Source organism: Dicentrarchus labrax, unplaced genomic scaffold (genome assembly GCF_905237075.1).
Source record: "Dicentrarchus labrax unplaced genomic scaffold, dlabrax2021, whole genome shotgun sequence".
Classification (NCBI taxonomy): Eukaryota; Metazoa; Chordata; class Actinopteri; family Moronidae; genus Dicentrarchus; species Dicentrarchus labrax.
The window spans coordinates 16,947,333-16,967,470 of NW_026136712.1; the positions used below are offsets into that span (position 1 = coordinate 16,947,333).

Below are 20,138 nucleotides of genomic sequence, written 5' to 3' on the forward strand. Positions count from 1 at the left end.
AAGAACATTATCAGTGACACAAAAAGTATGCAGTGAGGTGTTAAGTATCCTGACACCAGGTGCTTGAGTCAGTCTGAAAACTAGCACTGTTAGTACTTGTTTCTAGTATTTCTAGTAATATCTCAATTCATTGTCTCTACAGGAAACAATACTGACCATGTAAAGTAGATCATATGTATGTGTACAGTATAAGAGCCGACACCTGTTTATATATTTTGGTAGAAGCTTTTTTTCTGATATCTAATATTTACTTTGCAAGTAAATGGTGATACCATTAGGGATGTATTTAAAGTCTACAAATCCTGATGTTACTGTTTACCTCAGACTTAGACTGTGGTGAAATGTAACTCACTACATTTACTCAAATAAGTACACATTTGAGGTATACTCGAGACTCCAATACATGTGTCTAACAGCTTCAGTTACTTTTCAGATTACAATATTTCATAATCTTACTGTCCAGTGAAAACCATATTTTTTGGATAAAATCTTTTAAGGACCATTTTACTGAAGAATAAGTACTTTTACCTTTGAAACTTTAAGTCAGTTTTGCCGAAAATACGTTTACTTAAGTAAAGTATTTCTTGTAGGGGAGTATCACACTGTGGTTACTTAAGTAAAAGATCTGAATAGTTCTTCCACCACTGCACTTAGATGATAAAAGTAAATGCATGTCTAGAAGTTTTGTAAAAAAATAAAAAAAAGAAAAAAAAAAATCAGAGCTTTGTGGATTAAATTATTAACACAAAAACACTACGAGCAAGTGGATCAGGATTTGGTCTTGTACTGCTGTAGGTCTTCACAAGTCCACATAATTTTACTGTCAAAAAGTTGAATGTTCAGCTTCTTTATCTTTCCACAAATAATGACACACACATTAGGGTACGGTGGTTACGCCCCCTGTGGGAGTGCATTGGTAATAACTTTATTGCAAAAATACAGGTTCCCTCTTTCCCCGAGCAACACCACCCCAGAACTGACACACAGTCTACACACACCCACAAACAATAAACCACCTGCAGTAGTTAAACTCTTCACCTCTCTCTCACTGTCACTGACCACCGCATCATTCACAAACACACACTTTCATCCTTTAGTTTACATTCATTCGCTCTCTTTCTCCCGTTTGCTCTCTCCCTCCTTGTTGCTCTCTTTTTGCATTCCATTGGTTAAAACATAGTAGTAGATGCAGAACAACAAAGTTCACCAGCAGCATTAATCATGAGATCTCCTCCTCCTCTCCGTCCGTGTCGCTGCCAGAGTCCATGAGAGCGCCCGCGGGTGGGTGTGTCTGCCTCCTGACTGTCTCTGATACAGGATCGTGAGGGAAGGTTGATTTGCATAGCGGACTCATGCGCTACAATTGGCTACATTCTCCCACATCCAGAACCCAAAAAAAAGAATCAAAAACAAACAACAAACAAACAAACAACAACAAAATTGGAACCTAAATGAAAATAAAAACAGCAATGTTAAATACGCTCTCTGAGTTAAGTGCCAACCTTTGGTTTAGTTACAACGATCAATCAACATCAGTAAATTCTTGATGAACTTTACATTGGCCAGTTGTTTTATAAGGACTTTGTTATTTCATATAATGTTTAATAGAATAAAGGATATAATAAATGTACTCTACACATGTCAGAATGCTCCTCAGTAAAGGGGGGAGTGAATTAAGTTATAACTGTTCGTTACTGTGTAATAACTGTTCATACAACTGAGGAATGGTTGACATCTCTGAAGAAGATAGCTCACTGGCTGAAAATATACCTCTAATACATATATATCATATAAAGCATATTCATATTAGACATGTCACTGTCTCAGGCTGAAGATGAGCATTTTCTATTCACATCTGAGGTCTCACAACCAGTATTCAGTGGGAGGGAGAAATAATAAGTGTGAATTCATAAGTGCCACTGAAGTTCACCTGAGGCCTTTAAGTAAAACAAATGGCATCGACTTCTCTCCAGCTGCCTCTCAGTCAAATAGCCTTCGGAAAGTGCACTTCTCCCGAGTAACCTTGCAAAGCGCACTTGAGTCATCTCCATTTTCATTAATAAAGCCTAAGAGAAGGGTTTCCTAACCTACATACTCTCATTCCATCTCGACTTTCCTTCCCTGTTGGCCTATTTCTGGTGCTACTGTTTCCTGTTAGGAAGAAAGAAAGCAAGCGCGAATAAAAGAGAAGAAGAGAAAAGGAACGAGGAAAAAAGCAGAGAAAAAGGAAGCGCTTTTCTTGTTTAATCTCCCGGTAGAAACGGGAGAGCTGTCATTAGGTCGGCGAGCGGTTTGGGGGGGGCGGAAACTCCAGCTAGACACTTGTGAAGTGCACTCCACTCCTATTTGAAATGCAGACATGAGGAAGTACCACTTTAAGTTTATCAATATTCGTTAATTATCATTATCAACATTCCATAAGGTCTTATTAATTAACATACAGGTTTCATACATGAGTTTTCTGTACATGACTTTTAGTTATTAGAGAGTTCGGTCTCGGGCGGGTTTACTGTGCGCGCACACAGGAAGAGAAAAACAAACAAACCCAAAAACAAAAAGAGAAAAAATATGGCTGTCCATCTGAAACAGACCCAGTTCGGCTACGTGTGCGTCCAACAGGAAATGCCCGTGAAGAAAGAGGAAGAGGCGTGGCTACTTGGTAAGAGCCTCCCCCTGAGCTGAGGGTCCTGTGAGGGTTGGAGGACGAGTCTGCCGAGAGCTCAGGTGCCAGTCAGACCCGGGCCAGTGAGCGAACCAAGCCGACAGCACCACTGAAAGCGGCATGCTCGCCAGGCTGACTGCACAGGGGAACCCTCTGAAAACCCAGGGGGAGACGAGAAACAACAGTCCCGGGGAGTAGGGAGGGTGGGGGGGGAGAAGGTTGAGGTTGTAGTTGGGGGTCAGAGTGACTGCATAGACAGAATAGTAGGTCAAGGGGGGGAGGGAGGGAGGGAGGAAGGCAAGGAAAGGCTAAGCAGGGTGCTGCAGGCGCTGAGGGAGGCTCTACGTCAGTGCAGATGTGCATGTGTGCGTGCATGTGTTTGCATGTGCATGTTGTTTGAGGGAGATGGAGGAGGAACAGGATAGGAGTTTGAGTTTGATCCTCCTGAGCCAATTCCCGGTCCGTCAAGGCGAGGCCCCGTCGAAGACCTCGGCCCTGCTGCCCCGAGTGGAGGTGGAACGCGGTGAGACATTAGTGAAGCAGAGCAGGACTCTGGTCAGAAGACAGCTTGACCCCCGTCAGACACAACCAGAAACTCCCCGCACCGCCCGACAGCTCCTGGACAAGAAGAAGGAACAACAGGTCAGCTCATATTCAGCCATTGTGAGAGAAGGTTTAAGGGTTAAACGGTGAAATCGATCACAAACTGTGTGAGCTAGCCACAGAGGTTCAGAGATGTGTTTAAAGAGGTTTAAAGAGAACCATCCTGAGCCTTTCAGAGAAGGTCAAATCATCAACATACTGATGCCTAAATAACATGTCGTGCTGTTTGGTGGAACCTTTTTAACTATTTAACTATCAACTATTGACGTTCTCCATGTTCCACATAAATCTATCTTTGAGTCGAACGTATTGTCACACATGATCTGACAACATAAATAATCTTCTGTTCCTTCATTGAAACAAAATGTCAGTCATTGAGTAAACTGTTCAAACACAAAGTGCCATTTTCATTTCAGTTAAATTCACTAATTAAATATTCTAATAACATTATAGACATTTTCATCTAATTTATGTTCAGAACTTCTAAATTTAGAAAGAAATTGAATATAAAGTTCTGTGAATTAGTAAAGTGATTTGAAATTGAACAGAGGTGAAAACAGGTGAATCAACTGCAGCAACATGTGTGATACAATATTTTACCTTTAGTGTTTTTTAAATAAATGTCTGTTTAAGTTGTTGTAGATTACAAATATAAAGTTCAATAAAGGTGGGATGCATTTGAGGTGTAAAGAGGTTTTAGTTATTTTTACCCTATAATGGAAAAGACTGAATATTATATTTTAAAAAGCAAAAAGATGGCTGTCATGTTTTTTTATGTCTTCATTCGTATTTATAGCACTAAAACAAACTCTCATATACTACACCGAGTTTACTTTACACACTTAGATGCATATTAATTTTTTAGGTTTTGATCCTTTTTCAAGATATGACCTTTACATGGAACATGGTTATTCAGCTCCCTCTACATAACAGTATCCAGGTTTCTGAGCATGTACAGTTGTGTCTTGATTCCAGTGAACCTGGGTCAGGTGTTCACACTCCAGTTTCCTGGTTTCCATTAGAGTACTCCAGCTAGCTTATCCAGGTTTCTGAGACCATGATATAATGGTCACATGCACAAAATTAACATACTCTAATACTAGTGGGCATGTAAACGTGCTCACTGATGAAGGCAAGGCAGCCAAAAACATGTGGGGAATAAAGCATTGTATACTGGAGACCAGTTGTGCAACCTCACATCCAAAACAGACTGAAAATAAATCTGTTTTAAGTGTCAATATCTACTTGCTGTTTTGTCTTCTTCTGTTTTGTATGTGTAATATCACTATTTTCTGTTTTGCCTATTATTTAGGTGTCAACTCCTTCAGCAGCTTGTCCGACAAATGTCCTTTTCAACTTTCAGACCCACCAAATAAATAGTTTCAGTTTGATATCTTGCATATCGATTCTGAAACAATGTGTCCGCTGTCAGTGTATCCTCTAAAGAGTTAAAGCAAACTGACATATTCATACTGTAACTTCATTAAGGTTAGAGCTGTTTGTTCTAAGCTGTTGTTTAGGGCTGTTGAATACTTTGTAATAATAAGTATTAAAAAGTTTTTCTACTGGAGAGAATATTGGCTTAGAACAACATATTTCAGATCAATACGCATTAGCCTCAGCTCACAGTTAGGTGTGATTTTAGCACTCTGAAAGAAGAAGTGTAAAAACTGTAAAGACTGTAAAAAGTCTCTAAAAAGTGAGACCTTAAATGACACAAGCAAACCACACAGGTCTGTGGTTATTCTTTGTGTCATTTTGGTACAGAATAAAGCTTCAAAAGTTGGAAATAAGTCAAGTAACATTACACGGTTATTCTGTCCTTAAAGAAAAATAATAGTTTATATTGAATTTTCAATATTTTATCATCTTGAGTGAGAAGGAAATATCTTTTTTTATAAGATTTAAAAGAAAACATCATCTTTATCATCTGTTGTGGGTAATTGGGTTCAAAACGTAGGTGATTTTCCCCACAGTTATTACAAACCAGTGCACATCTCCAGGATCTAGCTACTTGCAAATAAGGGCTTAGCCTACTTTTGTGCCAGATGAGTCTGGTTTGCCAGAAGGTAAAATGTTTACCAAAAATGTTATAGAATATCAAGAAAAGACCTGATTGAAAAATTACTACTCATCTGGCACTAAAAGTAGCTCAACCAAGGAAGTATGTACTCTCTTACCAGTCATAAGCAGATGAGAGGTATTTACAAGTGCAACGTCATATGAGCTCAGCGCAGTGTTTACCTGTGAAGCAGTGGAGGGAGGTGGTGATGAGGAGGTGTTGGTGATGAGGAGGATGGAGGAGATGATAGTGGTGGAATAGCAACAGGGACTCAGAAGAGAGGAAGTAAGCAAGGAGAGGCACTGACATCAGCCTGCTTCACCTTTGAGAGAGAAGAGGAGAGAGAAGGAAAGAGAAGCAGAGGGAGAGAGAGGACGACAGATTGGAATTGGAAAAAAGCAGGACAAAAGGAAGAAACGAGACAAACAGCAGGGAGGGGGAAGAGCACAGGGAAAAGCAATGTGTAAAGTGCCACGGCGGGACATCAGGCAGATGCAGTTTAATAGCACGGCCACAGGGAGGCAGCAGAGCACAGGAAGTCACACTCACAAAGCTGCGGGTTGCAGTCAGGCGGCTGCGGCGCGGGGTCACTACTGTGCCGCTCAGGCTGCGTCCAATTCGCCTCAGGTTTTCCCCATTGTCAGGCTCCACCCCAAAACGCAGATCCCGCAACATCATTGGCTGCACGGGGAGAAAATGTCTGTCAGACGCTGGAAAATGGAACCAAGTGACGACCTGCGAACATGTGAGGGGATTCTGTCAGAAAGACTACGTAGATGTTACCTTGTTGAGGTAGGTGGGGGTGCTGGTGCAGTCCGCTCCGTACACACTCCTCTCCATGTCTGCGTTGGGGGTCTTGGAGCGAACCTGCCCTCCCACCCTGGATATGAGCCTCTCTGACGGACTGCAGCCTGAAAACACACACAGGTAAGGGCTGGAGGTCAAAACACACACATACAAGGATCTAAAGGTTATATTTCAGTGGATGCTCATGTTCCACATCTTCTTAAATTTACTCCTAGATATTATAGGGTAGGTAAATCGCTTTGTCCTACACAATTTGACAACATAATTTATATATTCAATATAAATTCTGTTCCAGGCCTTCACTGAACCAATATATCACTCTTATTGAGTTAACTGTTGTGTTGTTAACAAACACAAGATGCCATTTTTTATGGCTGCACCACGTCAGCAAATTAAAAAATCTCCATGTCTGATGCATCAATTTATAGGCATTTTTCTGTCATTTATCTTTGGAAACTTTTGGATTTTGGTTAGAATTTAATATGAAGTTCTTCTGTGATTTTGTAAAGTAATGTGAAAGCAAACCAGAAGGCCTCTTAAGAGACAGAAAAATTAAATGTGTAAAATCCACATAAAAAAACAATCTGCAACCTCGCAAATACTGTTGTGCAGTGTCCTAATTCCATTCTACATACTAATTGTATACAGTATATACTTTATATCTTTATGGTATACTGTGTTACAGTTAGCATCCAAGTTAGTTTTTTTAGTTTAACAGGGAATAATAGACTTTCTCTGTCACAATGAAACTGCCAGTTAAACTTAACTAAAAGAAGTCAAAATGTTTTCCCAGAACTTGAAAGGTCTAAATTCTTTAAAGCTCTTGCTGCAGCAAGTTTGTTTTAAAAAAGGAAAGGAAATTGGAGAATTTGGATATTTTTCTTCTTAAAGTCACATAAAATGATGAATTGATTGTCAAAATAGTTGGAAATGAATTTAATAGTTGGAAACAAATTGATTAATCATTGCAGCTCAATTCTAAACATGGTTTTAAATACAATCTACCGTCATTCATTTAAACTTAATAATATACTGAACATTCATTTTAATTTCTACTGTTATTGACTATACAGTACTTTAGAACTGCAACTATTGATTATTATCATTATCAATTAATCTGTAGCTTATTTTATTGATTAATAATTAAGTCTATGAAATCTGCAAAGCTTGTGTTCCCAAGTGCTCAGAGCTCAGGGTAACATCAATAATGTTTTATTGCTATAAGATATTATCTATTAATGGTGATACAAATGGATGGTAGTGCTTGATTGTCATTGATTATTGATGACTAATTGATTAATCCATTACAGTCTCTTAGGGGTTCATATTTGAATGATATGATGATGCATGTCATTGTAATAAATGTAACTCAGGTTAAATATTTCCCTTTTTTGAAGATGGTTTTGTGCATGAGTGTGTGTGTGTGTGTGTGTGTGTGTGTGTGTGTGTGTGTGTGTGTGTGTGTGTGTGTGTGTGTGTGCGTGCGTGCGTGCATGCGTGTGTGTGTGTGTGTGTGTGTGTGTGTGTGTGTACCTGTCTTTCCAGCCAGCAGACTGGCCTGGTAAAGGGAGTCAAGCTCAGTCAGCTCAGCCTCTTCACGGTCACAGCAGGGATCACTGTGTTGCCCTGGGGCATGCTGGGAGCTGTAGTGCCCTGGAGAAGACTGGCAACTGTAGCTGTAGTGCTGACTGGACGCCTGCGGCCTGATGGGAACGCAGCGGTCTGGGGGCGTGTCATATGGTGTCACCACAGCGTCAGGGCGGTCCAAACTCCAGGAGGACCAATGGCGTGTGCCGCTGTCAGCGGCAGCTCCGTGCCCCGGCCAGTGTTGAGTGGCGCCGGTAGGGGAGTGGGGCTGGGGTGGCTGCCAGAGAGGCGTGAGAGGTTTCCTTTGCCCGGAGGCTTCCAGAGGGGAAGATGGGGGAGGAGTGGAGGACGGAGGGGGAGGGTGTGTGTGTGTGGGTTCAAGGTGTGTGGAGTGTGCAGTGTGTGTGGTGTGTGTATCCCAGAGACGCAGAGGAAGCGAGGGCAGAGAGATGGCTAAGTGCTTCCCCAGAGGTCTGACACTCACCCCCCCTGCCTGCAGCAACTCGCACAGCCTCACCCCCGTCCCCTCCCTCCCATCCTCACCTTCCTCCCCTCTCCTCCCCATGCGTCCACCCTCCTCCTCCTTCCCTTGGCTGGAAGGGGCGCAAGGGTGAGGGATGCTGAGGGTGAGCGTGGGTCGAGGGGGAGCGGGCCGATAGGGTGGAGGGGGCGGGTCGGGGCCCAGAGCAGCGTCCTGGTTGGGCGTTGCCTGGTCCTCTTCCTCCTCCTGATTGGGCGTCAGCAGTACTTGGACCGGGCCAGGCTGTTCACTGGAGGACACAGAAGAGGGAGGGTGTCAGTCAGCCAGCAGCACAGGAAAAAAAACCCCAAAAACAGAGCTGCTCTGACGTCAGGTGAGTTACTGCATAGAGGGAAGGTCACAACAGCATACCAGGATAAACAAGCAGAAAACAGACACACACGCAGGAACACGCGCACACACAAGCTCACTTTCATACAGAACAAACAGCTACGAACACACAATGATGCAGCCTTGTGCAAGCATCGTTTTGTGTACGGGATTTCACAGCCATGCTGTTTATGAGTCAGGCACAAGCTCAGCTCCACTGACTGACAGATCGCTGCAGATTTCACCGAAGTTAACTTTCTGATCAGAACGCGTTCAGCTCAAACAACCAAAGAATTGACTTTAATCTGATTATCAAAACAGCAATTTACCCTCAGCTGCACCAGTGCTGTATATCAACACGGAAAATAAATGTGGCTTCTACAGTCTGGGGTAATTCAATATCTCCATGGGACACTATATTACTTCATTGATTTACATACATTGATATGTGGAGGATATGATATATGTTGAACATTAGTGGCTCCTCTCTGCAGAGACATGGTACACACTCCGTGCTCTAGTGTATTAGTGTGTATGTGTGTAGTAAACTAGTGTGTGTTAGTATGTGTGAACAGCAAGTCTGTAAATTTGTGTGTCTATTTTTAAAGACAGCGTGCGCAACACCCGTATGTGTCTACGTGAGCGCCATCCCCCATCCCCCACATTAACTCTCCCGTCTCTTTTCAGCCTTAGTAATTACCCAGCAGGCTTTGCAGCAGCAAGCTATAAATCAGAGGCTTGTGTTGATCAATAGAGGAGAGGAGGAAGGTAATAAAGGAGGCTGAGTGCTGAGCTTTACCTCCTCCTTCTTTCCTTCATCCTGCTGTTAACAGTTTGGGTTTACAATTTATTAATTTTTAACTAATTTTATTCCAGTCTAAGCTGAGTTCTAATGAAACAGATTAAACCCGACATTAACATGACTAAGTTAGCAGATCCAATCATTGTCCCTACCTTTGTAATTACCATCAATTCAGTTGGTTTAAAGTGTCGAAGTAAGACTCCTTACAAAATCTAATGAAAGTAGATTTTAAGATTTGAATCACCACCTTTAAGGCCTGCATGGGATTGGATCCTGACTATGTTTCTAACTCAGTATGAGCCTGTCATCTGGACCCTGCACTTTGTTTATTCTTTAGTTCATTAGTACTTTTAATTTTCTTTACTCTAGTTAATCATATTTTATATCACTCTGATATATTTATTTTCTTTTTTGATTATTTGTTTGATTAATCTATTAATCATGGTCTATAATATGTCAGAAAATAGTGAAAATGGCATAAAAATGTCACTGTTATCTGTAACACATGTCTAGTTAGTATTATAAATTATTATATTAAATGCAATCTCAGATTCTAGATGAGCTGCCTCCCTTTTTTAAAATAAGAAATATGACGTTTTTTCCACTCAGCCCTTCTTGTACAAAAACGTCACTACTGAAGCTCACATTCGTCTCAAAACTAACACATCAGGAGGAGACTGACTTATTGTAACACACAAACACAGCAGCAAAAAGCCAAAAAAAACCTCAACAAAACAACAAACAAGCAAACAGGATACTAAACAAGATCTGTGACTGCAATCGCACGGCAGCACACAGGACAGAAACACAGTGACGGACTGCAGCTTTACGGTGCACAGAGGGACAGATCAGCAGCACACAAAGAGCAGAGGGAAGCCTTGGCAGCACACAGCTACAGAGAGCAGCACAACAACAATGAAGGGAAGCAGTGAAGCACGGAAAAGCAGAGAGCAACTCTGTCCCTCTCTTTTTATTCTCGCTGGCAAAACAGAGCCCAGCAAAGCAGGTTTTTTTTTTTACTGCACTGCAACAAACACACAAACACAAAGGGGATAAGATGTTACTGTATATAGTCGAGTGTGTGTGTTTGAGAACACACGCACATACAGACACACGTACACACATACAGCAGGATGTGAGAGTGCAGTGCTAGGCTTTACAAAAAAAACATTGGGTTCTGGGATTTTGGGCAGCCAGAGCTGAAGACACACACATGAGGATGTTGAGGTGTTTTGTGACAGCCAGCACCCAGAGGACACACACAGAGGATTCCTGCGGTGGGTTTAAGGACAGCCTGAGCTGAGGACACACACGAAGTGAGGGAGGGAGGAAGGGAGGAAGGGGGTCTGAGGTGGTTTTCAGACAGGCACCGCTGCGGACACATAAGGGGGGACAGTGGTGGTACCTGCGAGGCCCCTGTGGGCGGGCGCTTCCTGTCTCCCGTTCCATTTCCTGTTCCTGTCTGCGTTTGATTGGGCCCCCAGTGCTCCTCATGCACGCAGCTACAGCCAATCCGCTATGAGCGTTAGCCTCATGCAGGGGTCTGAGCACAGCTGAGGATGTTAACAACAGAGCGGGAGATAAAAAGGAGAAAAAGACAGAAAGGTATAACGACAGAGTGGCAGAGAGAGAAAGAGCGAGGGAAACGGAAAAAGAAAGGAAACAACAAAGAAGAAGGAAAGAGAGTAAAAAATGAAAAAAGAGACAAAATATGAAGATGTAAGAACAGGTGAAGAGGAGAAAATAGAAGCAGAGCAGAAGGAGTGGTTATGAGGGGGCTGGCATGCATTACGCTCCTTTACTGTAAGTTATTGTGTGTATTTTATACATGTATAGAGCTGCAAAGTGGGAGGATTTATTTCGGGCGTCCTCTTTGTTAGGTGACTGACAGTTAAAGAACTTGTTTGGATTGGTTAAAATCATTCAAGATATTAGCAACTGGTTAGAAAATATATGGTTCTTTTATATAAAGTCAAATGTACAAGAATGTGTACACAAAACATAAAAAGATTGGAAGTCAACCACGACTCCCATTTCGCTCCAATCACAGAGCTACAGCTAAAAGCAAAACATTCAGTTAATGTTTTACATTCTGGGTCAGTTTTAGATGCATGTAGTAACTATGGTGTGGTATTTTATTCCACATTTTCTCCAGCTCTCATATGGGAGTATTTCGCACCATCCTGACTATTTCTGTGAAATAATTAAAGCTAAACAATGGCCATCTTTCTGTATCTTTCAAACTAGATTATGTTAAGATGAAATTGCACATTTATTCTCTTACAAGTTAAATAAATAACAAATTTGGTCAATTTAATACACTCAGGTGCTAAAACCTTAGGTATGACCAGGAGCTTGGCTAATCTTAGTAAACTTAATATTGTTGTATAACAGACATTATTGAGTCTATCTGTGCTACTGCACCGTTATTGTATGCTTTACCATTATAATGCAATTTCCACTTGTGGCAAAATGGCTGCTGTTAAGCAAATGTTATACTGTCTTAGAGGAGTCCCCTGTGTTTTTATGTTGGCACACACTGAGGATATCATTTGAAGAAAATGTATAGGAAATAGAAAGACTGTATAGTGGAGGGAGAAAAATACCTCCACACCCAGCATCTCTTCCCACTTTGCAATTCTATTGTAAATGCATCAATATGTTAACTTGTACTGTAGTTAGTAAGTCAAAAAAGTCAAGATTAGATAAGTGAGGAGCAAAGTTGAGGCTACGTTCATGAAGCCAGACACCAGCCAGCTTTTTAGACAAAGCTTTGTATGGTGCGTAGCCTTGTGAACGTGCCTTGAATGGTGTTAGTTGGTTGTAAAAAAGATGAAGAAGAGGACAACAAAAGAGCAGCCATCACCCATCTTGGCTTGAGTTTACAAACTTTTGATTGATAGAGACGGAATAAAGGAAGGTTGATGGCAGCTCTGTTGTTGTTGTTGTTGGCTGTAACGTCCTCTAAAACACTGAGGCAGATTGTTTGGAGTCCGCCTAAAACCATCGATAGGGATGTGGGAAACCAAATTCTGTTACGTAATCGCACTGATAGTGATGCCATCTGTTCTTTCGCAAGTCGTCCTTTCACTTCATCAAGGTTGAGTGTACTCACAGGGGTGTGTGTGTATGTGTGTGTGTGTGTGTGTGTGTGTGTGTGTGTGTCAGGTACATGAGGCTGAACACACTAAAGCACACACAGTAGGACAGACAGGACACAACATTATAATCCCTGATATAGCTTTAGTTAGTGCTGAGCTGGAGGGGAAAACCTGCACACCTGCAGTTCATACAAGGCTCTCTTTCTCACACACAGACATATTTTCTGAAACACACGCACAGAAAAATGTAATTTGTGGATGCATGGATCTAAAGTACGCACACATACAGGAATATAGATAATACCGCACCAGAGCTGTCAACCAAGTGTGAGGTCTGTTAGTCAAGTCTTGTGTGATTTAGGCCATGTCCAAGTCAAGTCCTTAGATCCTTTCAATTAATAACAGGTGAGTGGCTGTGCAATGTCTTATTTATTTACTGTTTGTTCCTTTTCTTGGTTAAAATTTGAAATATTTTCCCACTAAAATAAGTAAACTTTCACGGCAATCAAGTTCAGGTCAAGTCTCATGTACTGATTGTGACTTGAGAAAGTTCATAAAGTCCATATGGTTTGGGGACTTACTAGCGGCTCTGTGGGGCTGTGCTGTGGTTTGAGCTAAATGCTAACATCAGCATGCTAAAAGTCTCACAATGACAATGCTGACATGCTGATGTTTATTAGGTATATAATTAACAGATAATAGCTTAATGTGTTAGGATGTTAACATTTGCTAATTAGGCTTAAACACAAAGTACAGTCATTAGTTTCACAGGTATTTGGTCATAAACCAAAGTACTAGACAAAGTAAAATGTTGACTTGATGATGGCACTAGAGGAAAAGTGCGAGAATCACCAGAGTCCGTAGGATTGATCCTTTTGGAGCCATGAATGTATATATAAAATGTTATGACAATACATCCAACAGTTGTTGAGCTATTTCAGCCTGGACCAATTTATTCCTTGCACATGTGTCTAAATCTTTGTTATGTTAATTTCTAGTCCCTAAATCCTAAATGAAATTGCTAACGTGGTGTAAGTTGGGTAATTACGCCAGAACTGACAAAGCTCCTGCAGAGCCACAGATAAGCTAATTGACTTTGATATGTAAAACTGGTGGAGTTCCCCTTTAAATATGACTTGAGTCCAAGTCTGAAGTCTACATCTCACAATCTTACACACACTAAGAAGATACACTGTACATACAGGTACATACATGGTTGTATATATTTAGATGTAAATAACCATAGAGGGGTATACACACACACTTGTAATATTTTTGTGAACTAAGAAACCCACACACACACATTGTGAACTCCCTAGAGTGTGGCTGGGACATCAGAGGTCTGAACTTGGACTGGGTTTGTGATTTTAAGTGGGAATCACCCTGAGAGAGTCTCCCAGTCAGTGGCGGTCAGTAAACGTCCCACAGGAGTTTCCATGCTGGTAAAAACTGATCTGACAGGGATTTGCTCTCTGCTCTGTTCAGCTACACTGAACTCAGCAATAGTTCGGCTGGAACTGAAACACACACACACACACACTTACTCTGACATAAAACACTCACCCAATATATATACAGTATGAGTTATAGTAACGCACTCTGGACTAATAGACAAATAAAAAATACCGATGGAGGGAGACAGATGGAGAGACAGACGAACAGATGGGAATGAGGACAAAGAGGAGGTCAGACAGAACCACGGACGTACAAGTCACTGTGACTGCTGAACTAGACAACAGGTGATAATGTGACCTTAAAGCTGCACCGGGCAAGACTTTAACATAAAAATACACTTCATCAGCCCGGATCATGAAATGACGCACAGCACAAAAACAGCCTCACACCCCTCCAGTTGAAGTACCATAGATTTACTCTGGTTCTGTTTTTGTAAGTGAAAATTAAAACAGAAATCCAGAACTGTCTAATAAGTCAGTGATGGCTCTTTTCTATCCGGGGTTTAAAACATACAAAGTTGCCACGTGCAGCTTTAAATGCGGTTTGACCTTCTTCTTAAAGGGTCAGTTCACACAAATTTACAAAAAGAAAACACATTTTCTCACTTACTGATTCTGTTATGTGGCCACGCAGAAGTCATTTTCAACAAAGAAATTGTTCCTTTGAACTGCTGTAAGAATCAAAAATGTAATTCTTTTCCCATCCATTTTATGGAAGTCTTTAAAAATTTGGGCAAATAAAATAAAAACTGTCTGCATCACTAGATACCACGAGAGGTAAGTGAGATAATATGTTTGCTGTAAGTTGGGTGAACTGACTTCTTTGGCTCTACTTTAAAAACTTCCAGCCTCCAACCCCCCTCACTCCTACTTCCTGTCTTTCATCCTGTCACCCCTCTTTCCTTCATACCCTGGTGTTGGAGCTGGTCCAGGTCCATGAATTTGCTGGGTTTAGGGTTGAATCCCATGGCCGCCTCCCGCTCTGCCTCTCTCCGCTTCTGCTGCTCCTGCTGGCGGGCTCTCCTCGCCACCTCCTCCTGCAGCTCGTCCAGCTCACTGCGCCCTGAGCCTGAACAGACAACACAAATGACATTGTCAAATCAAAAGCAAATATTTACAGTTATTAGAGTAGAGTAATTGCAAGAACATGCACAAATACACACCTGCATTGGTGCCGCCACTCCAGCTGGGGGAAGGCAGCTCCTGCAGGATGGCACCACTGCTCTTAGACTTGGGCACCGAACGCCACGAAGGTCCTGACATGAGCACCCGTTTCTGTTGCCCCACCTCCCTGTGGAGAGCAAGAAAAAAAGACAGTGAGAAAAGAAAGCAGTAAAAAGAGACAAAAGGGGGAAAAATGTTGAGAGTGCCAATCATTCATCTCCAGACAAATATGTCCACTGATTGATTAGTTGAACTATTGCTGGACAATTTGTCATTGTTAACGTCACATCGGTGTTTCATGCTGATTAAGTGAAATTGAACAGAAAAACAAGAGTGACAGAGAAACCAAGAGAGGGGAAGACAATGAACGACTGAGACAGAAAGGAAGAGACAGTAATTGGTATTTGTGAGTTTCCTACCTGTCGGGGCTGCTGCTGTTCCTCTCGCTGCTCTCGTAGCCACTCTCCATCCTCTGAATCAGACGTGGCTGGTGCTCCACCCCTCTCAGAGGTGGAGGGGCAGGGGGACCCATTGTCCGCCCACTGCCCAGAGACCTGGGCTGCCCGACCAGCCCAAACCCCGCCTCCAACTCCCCAACCTCCCTCCCTTCCACCTCTTGTAACCCCGGCTGTGTGGGCAGAGTGGGTCCCACCAGGGGGAAGGAGTCCTGGGGCTCCGGAGGGAGAGAGGGACCAGGCAGGGTGTTGTAGCCCAGAGAGGAGCCTCTCGGTCGGGTGAAGATGCTGTCGATGTTCAAGGCCTCTCTCCTGGGCCTCCAGGTTGGCCTGTAGCGGCCCCCAGAAGAACTAGAGAGCAAGGGAGGAAGATGTTACACAGGGTTACCTTACTGTTGAAAACTGCTCAAAAGGTGCAAATCTTCTTTAAGAAAGTAGAATGACTCATTTTAGAGGGTAGTTAAATAAAAATACCTGACCTACAAAATGACTTAAATACAGTTCAGTCAGGACACTCACACGGAGCTTTTAACCATTTATTGCACAACATGCATCTTAAGTTCTCTATGAAGCTCTAGAACAAATCTGATCAAGCTTGACACAAACTGAGATATGATGATAATTAGTTACACTCTTACACACCTCTTAATTGAATTCTTATTTGACCTTTTATTAATTTATAAATGGTAGCATGACTAATACTCCAGTTCAAGAACCAGTAAATGTACACATGTACTGAACTTAAGTACAATGGTGGTGCAGTACCTGGACTTGCTCTCACTGCTAGTGCTTTCATCCTCCCAATGGGGGCCCCCAACTCCGCCCTCGCAGCCCCCAACTCCTGACGAAGAGGAGGAGGACAGGGGACGAGACGAGGAGGAAGAGGAGGTGAGTGGCCGGCGTGAGGAGAGGAGGAAAACAGCGGTCTCCTTGTACTCCGGCAGGGGAGGAGAGGGAGGGCGGGGAGGACCCTCCACTGCTGACTCTGAATGTGGGAGAAGAGGGACTGAAAGTTAATCCATTAATATTTTATTTACCCCACAGGGAGCAATTAAGTAGGCAGCGGTGCAAGTAAATATAAGAATAACCAGTAACACAGCGTAGTGATGAAGCACAGGGACAAAGAACTTAATTTCCACTTAAACTGACCCTATTTGCTCTTACTTGTGCCTACAACAAGTACCGCAGTTTAGTACTTTCTCCCTTAAAACACTGCGGTCACTTGTGTAGTTCCAGTTTTTTGGAGCTGTCAAGGTGCAGCTGTACTTTGTGAGTATAGATAACTTTGCTCATGGACTTGAATGCAGTATTACCTCCGGCGTCAGCACCGTGCGGCGGTGTGCCGATGTCGTAATTACAGACCACTGTGGTCTGGGATTCGCTGGAGAGGTGGCTGCCCGTGGACTGGTGGAGAGATCTGCTGCGAGAGGCACGGTGACTCGAGCTGTCCGTCGAAGAGTCGGTACGAGTGTCGCTGGATATGGACGGCTCCCGACCTGAGAGAGAACGAGATAAAGAGGGATAACCTTTCAGTTAATCCTGAATCTTCATATGTTTACAGTCAAATAACTTCAGGCTCTGCAGTACGCAGATGCAGAAGTTGGATTATAGGGTTGAAGGTCAGAGCTTTAAAGCTGTAACCTCACATGCCCTAAACGATAAACACAGAATAATCTGATCTTTGCTGTACCAGAGTCTTCACTGTCGTAACCAGCCTTGCTGCTGCAGTGCTGGAGCTCCAGCTGCGGGTTGGAGCTGGTACAGGGGTTGGGGCTCTCCTGCAGTATCACCGGCGTCCCACGGGGGTCAGCGTAGAGCAGCAGCAGGGGCTGATAGTGGCCTTTGATACAGCGAGACACCACGTCCTTCCACTTAGGGCCGATCTGGAGGTGCAGCAGGGTAACACACACACATAAAGACACACATAAACATACATATAACCCCCCCCATACACACACACAGACACACACACAAAGAGAAAGTAAATCTATCCGTATTAAGATATAACATTACGCATATTCCACCAAAAGTAGAAGGTCAAACACACATTGTGCTGCTGTGTGTCCTTATGAATATCATATTATCACACTTTTTCATTAGCTCAATAATCCAATATGACAGACAGTGTCCACTGTCACTGATAGAGGTGTCAAGGACAAGTAAATTCACTTTATATCACACTTTGACACGAACAAACCCTGCTTCTCTCGATTCAGCCCCTGCAAAATGTATATAATTTTCCAGCCCTGTGGAACAGAACTAACAATTGAATCATGAAGTATTGAAACATAAGTCCAGTTTTAGCACTTAAACCTGCGCTAAGATTGAGACAAAGACAGCGATTAAACCTGAAACACATAATCAATCTCGAGCCGCCCCCGCTGACCATGCAGCACTTAGACTAACATACAGCGTAGTTCTTGTCATTGCTGCTCTCACAGGCACAACTGGAGATGCAGCAGATACTGTACAGCACCCCCCCTCCCCGTGTTGCAGCATGCAGACTCCAAACTGTGTCTCACCTCTTTGACGTGGGCGTCGTCGAAGTACATCCACTTGCGTATCTTGGTCTGGAAGAAGAAGGTGGAGTAGTGCTTGCCGTAGTAGCACACCATGCCCACCAAGTAGAGCTCCGCCTGGCGAGCCCTCTCCTCTGTCACACGGTAGAACAACTACAGAGAGAGAGAGAGAGAGAGAGAGAGAGGAGGGAGGGGGAGGAGACAGGCAGGGAGGGAGAGATGCAGGGAAGAGAGGGAGAGGTGTGCAGTAGGAGGAGGGGGGATAGAGATATAGAGAAGTTAATGTGAATACAAGCACATTTTTGCTCACCTAGTGTATATATGCTGTATGCAGTAATCCTTCACATACTGCCTTTTCTCAAACTCCTCACTTTCCTCTCACTGTCTGCTGCACATACTGTACAGTGCTAAACATGAGCCGCAGCTTTTCATGCAGAAATGATCTCACATTGATGTCTCAGTAAGGTCAGCTGCTGCAAATTATAACGCTGCACATTTTCAGATCAACGTGATAAAAGTACTGAAGTTGCTTTTTTAAGGAATGTTAACATAACCCTCTGTGTAACACTGTCTTTACCTGCTGCTGCTTATGGTTTAACACAGTACAATGGCAAATTATCTTGGCCTGCAACTAACAATTACTTTCATTATTGATTACCTAAGTTCTCAAAATGTCAGAAAAAAGCCCGTCACGACTTTCCACAACCCAAAGCGACAGCATTAAGCTGCTTCTTTGTCTGCTCAACAGCCAAAAACTCAAAGACATTCAGTTGAATATGATAAAAAAAAGGAAAACATCAAATATGTGTGATATATATGTGAAGTTGGAAACAGCAAGTGTTTAGCATTTTTGCATGATAAATGAAAATCTAACTTGTTATCTATTTATTCTCATATATTAATTGTTTCAGCATTAAAATAATCCAATCTATGGAGAGAAAGAACACAAAAGAGTAACAAGGAAGCAGAAAAAAAGAGATGCAGAAGACAGACAAAGAGAGGAAATGAAAGCAGTGGCAGAGGGGGGGGGCGATGCAGGAGGCAGATGGATTCACTTTTCCTGATCTGAACAACTAAACAAAAGCAGGAAATGCAATAGATTATGCCTCCGATTTCTATCTAACAACTAGCTTCATCTCACAAGAGCGGGATGAAAACCAGAGACAGCAGCAGGCGGAGACAGACGATAGAAGATAGAGGAAAGAATTTGACTCACTGTAACACACAGTCATATTCACTGATCCATTATTCATAGATATCGCTTCAGAATGCGGCTGGAGATGTTACAGTGCCATTAAAATGCATCAACATTACTCAGTCATGACATGGAGTATCAGAGGCCGAACATGTGTGTGTGTGTGTGTGAGGTGTAAAAGCGGGAGACGGAGGAGCTCAGCTCTATATGAGAGTAATAAAGGTCAGGTTGAATGTGTCATGTGTTATAATTCGTTGTTTTCCAGAGTGTGTTGGAACGGGGCGACTTTATTGGGCGTTACATTGTGCACTTATCTGTATTCTGTCTTTGTTTGAGCACATGTGCGTTTACACGTGTGTGTCTTTGAGAGTACATGTGTGTCCTTGCATGTAGGACTGTTTGATTATGAGGTGTGTGTGTGTGTGTGTGTGTGTGTGTGTGTGTGTGTGTGTGTGTGTGTGTGTATGTGAATATGGCTCTGGGGGATTTGTAACTTCTCATCTAGAGGTTAAGTTTCTCGGATCTTTTGTTTGTTAGCAGTTAGCGAGAATTTGTCGGCAGATTTAAATTAAAATAGAGAGCCGAGGTGAAACCTGAACTTCAGAGTTCAACAACACTAATAACCAAACATACGGCCTTGGAACAGAGCCTTTCTTAACTGTATGTTGTGTGGCTTGCTTCATATGTTTAAAAAAGGAGGGTTGTTTTCTGGAAAACTCACATATTTAATATTGACTCTTAATGTTCATCTTACAGTACACAATGTGCACAAAGCTCTTCTCACTAACACGTTTTGAGTAGTGTGTCTGTATTTAGGCAGATGTGCGTGACTGCTCACATAAACACACATAACATATGTTAATGTGTTATAATGGCC

General features: G+C 42.6%; 1 protein-coding gene across 4 annotated transcripts in view; it reads right to left on the reverse strand.

Annotated features, from left to right (window-relative positions):
• Nucleotides 1-883: 883 nt before the first annotated feature.
• The window catches only part of usp54b (ubiquitin specific peptidase 54b), a 56,089-nt gene continuing 36,834 nt past the window's right edge, over nt 884-20,138 (reverse strand). For 3 of the 4 annotated variants that reach the window (XM_051418169.1, XM_051418170.1, XM_051418171.1), the window contains exons 9-20: nt 18,070-18,219; nt 17,238-17,430; nt 16,861-17,043; nt 16,313-16,532; nt 15,512-15,898; nt 15,092-15,219; nt 14,839-14,997; nt 10,779-10,926; nt 7,668-8,491; nt 6,111-6,238; nt 5,877-6,008; nt 884-3,280 (exon numbers count right to left, since the gene is read on the reverse strand). In XM_051418169.1, coding sequence (XP_051274129.1) covers nt 3,194-3,280; nt 5,877-6,008; nt 6,111-6,238; nt 7,668-8,491; nt 10,779-10,926; nt 14,839-14,997; nt 15,092-15,219; nt 15,512-15,898; nt 16,313-16,532; nt 16,861-17,043; nt 17,238-17,430; nt 18,070-18,219 — 2,739 coding nt within the window. In that variant the 3' untranslated portion in view covers nt 884-3,193. Of the gene's footprint in view, nt 3,281-5,509; nt 5,650-5,876; nt 6,009-6,110; nt 6,239-7,667; nt 8,492-10,778; nt 10,927-14,838; nt 14,998-15,091; nt 15,220-15,511; nt 15,899-16,312; nt 16,533-16,860; nt 17,044-17,237; nt 17,431-18,069; nt 18,220-20,138 lie in introns of all 4 variants that reach the window. The other variant, XR_007886916.1, reaches the window with a different exon arrangement.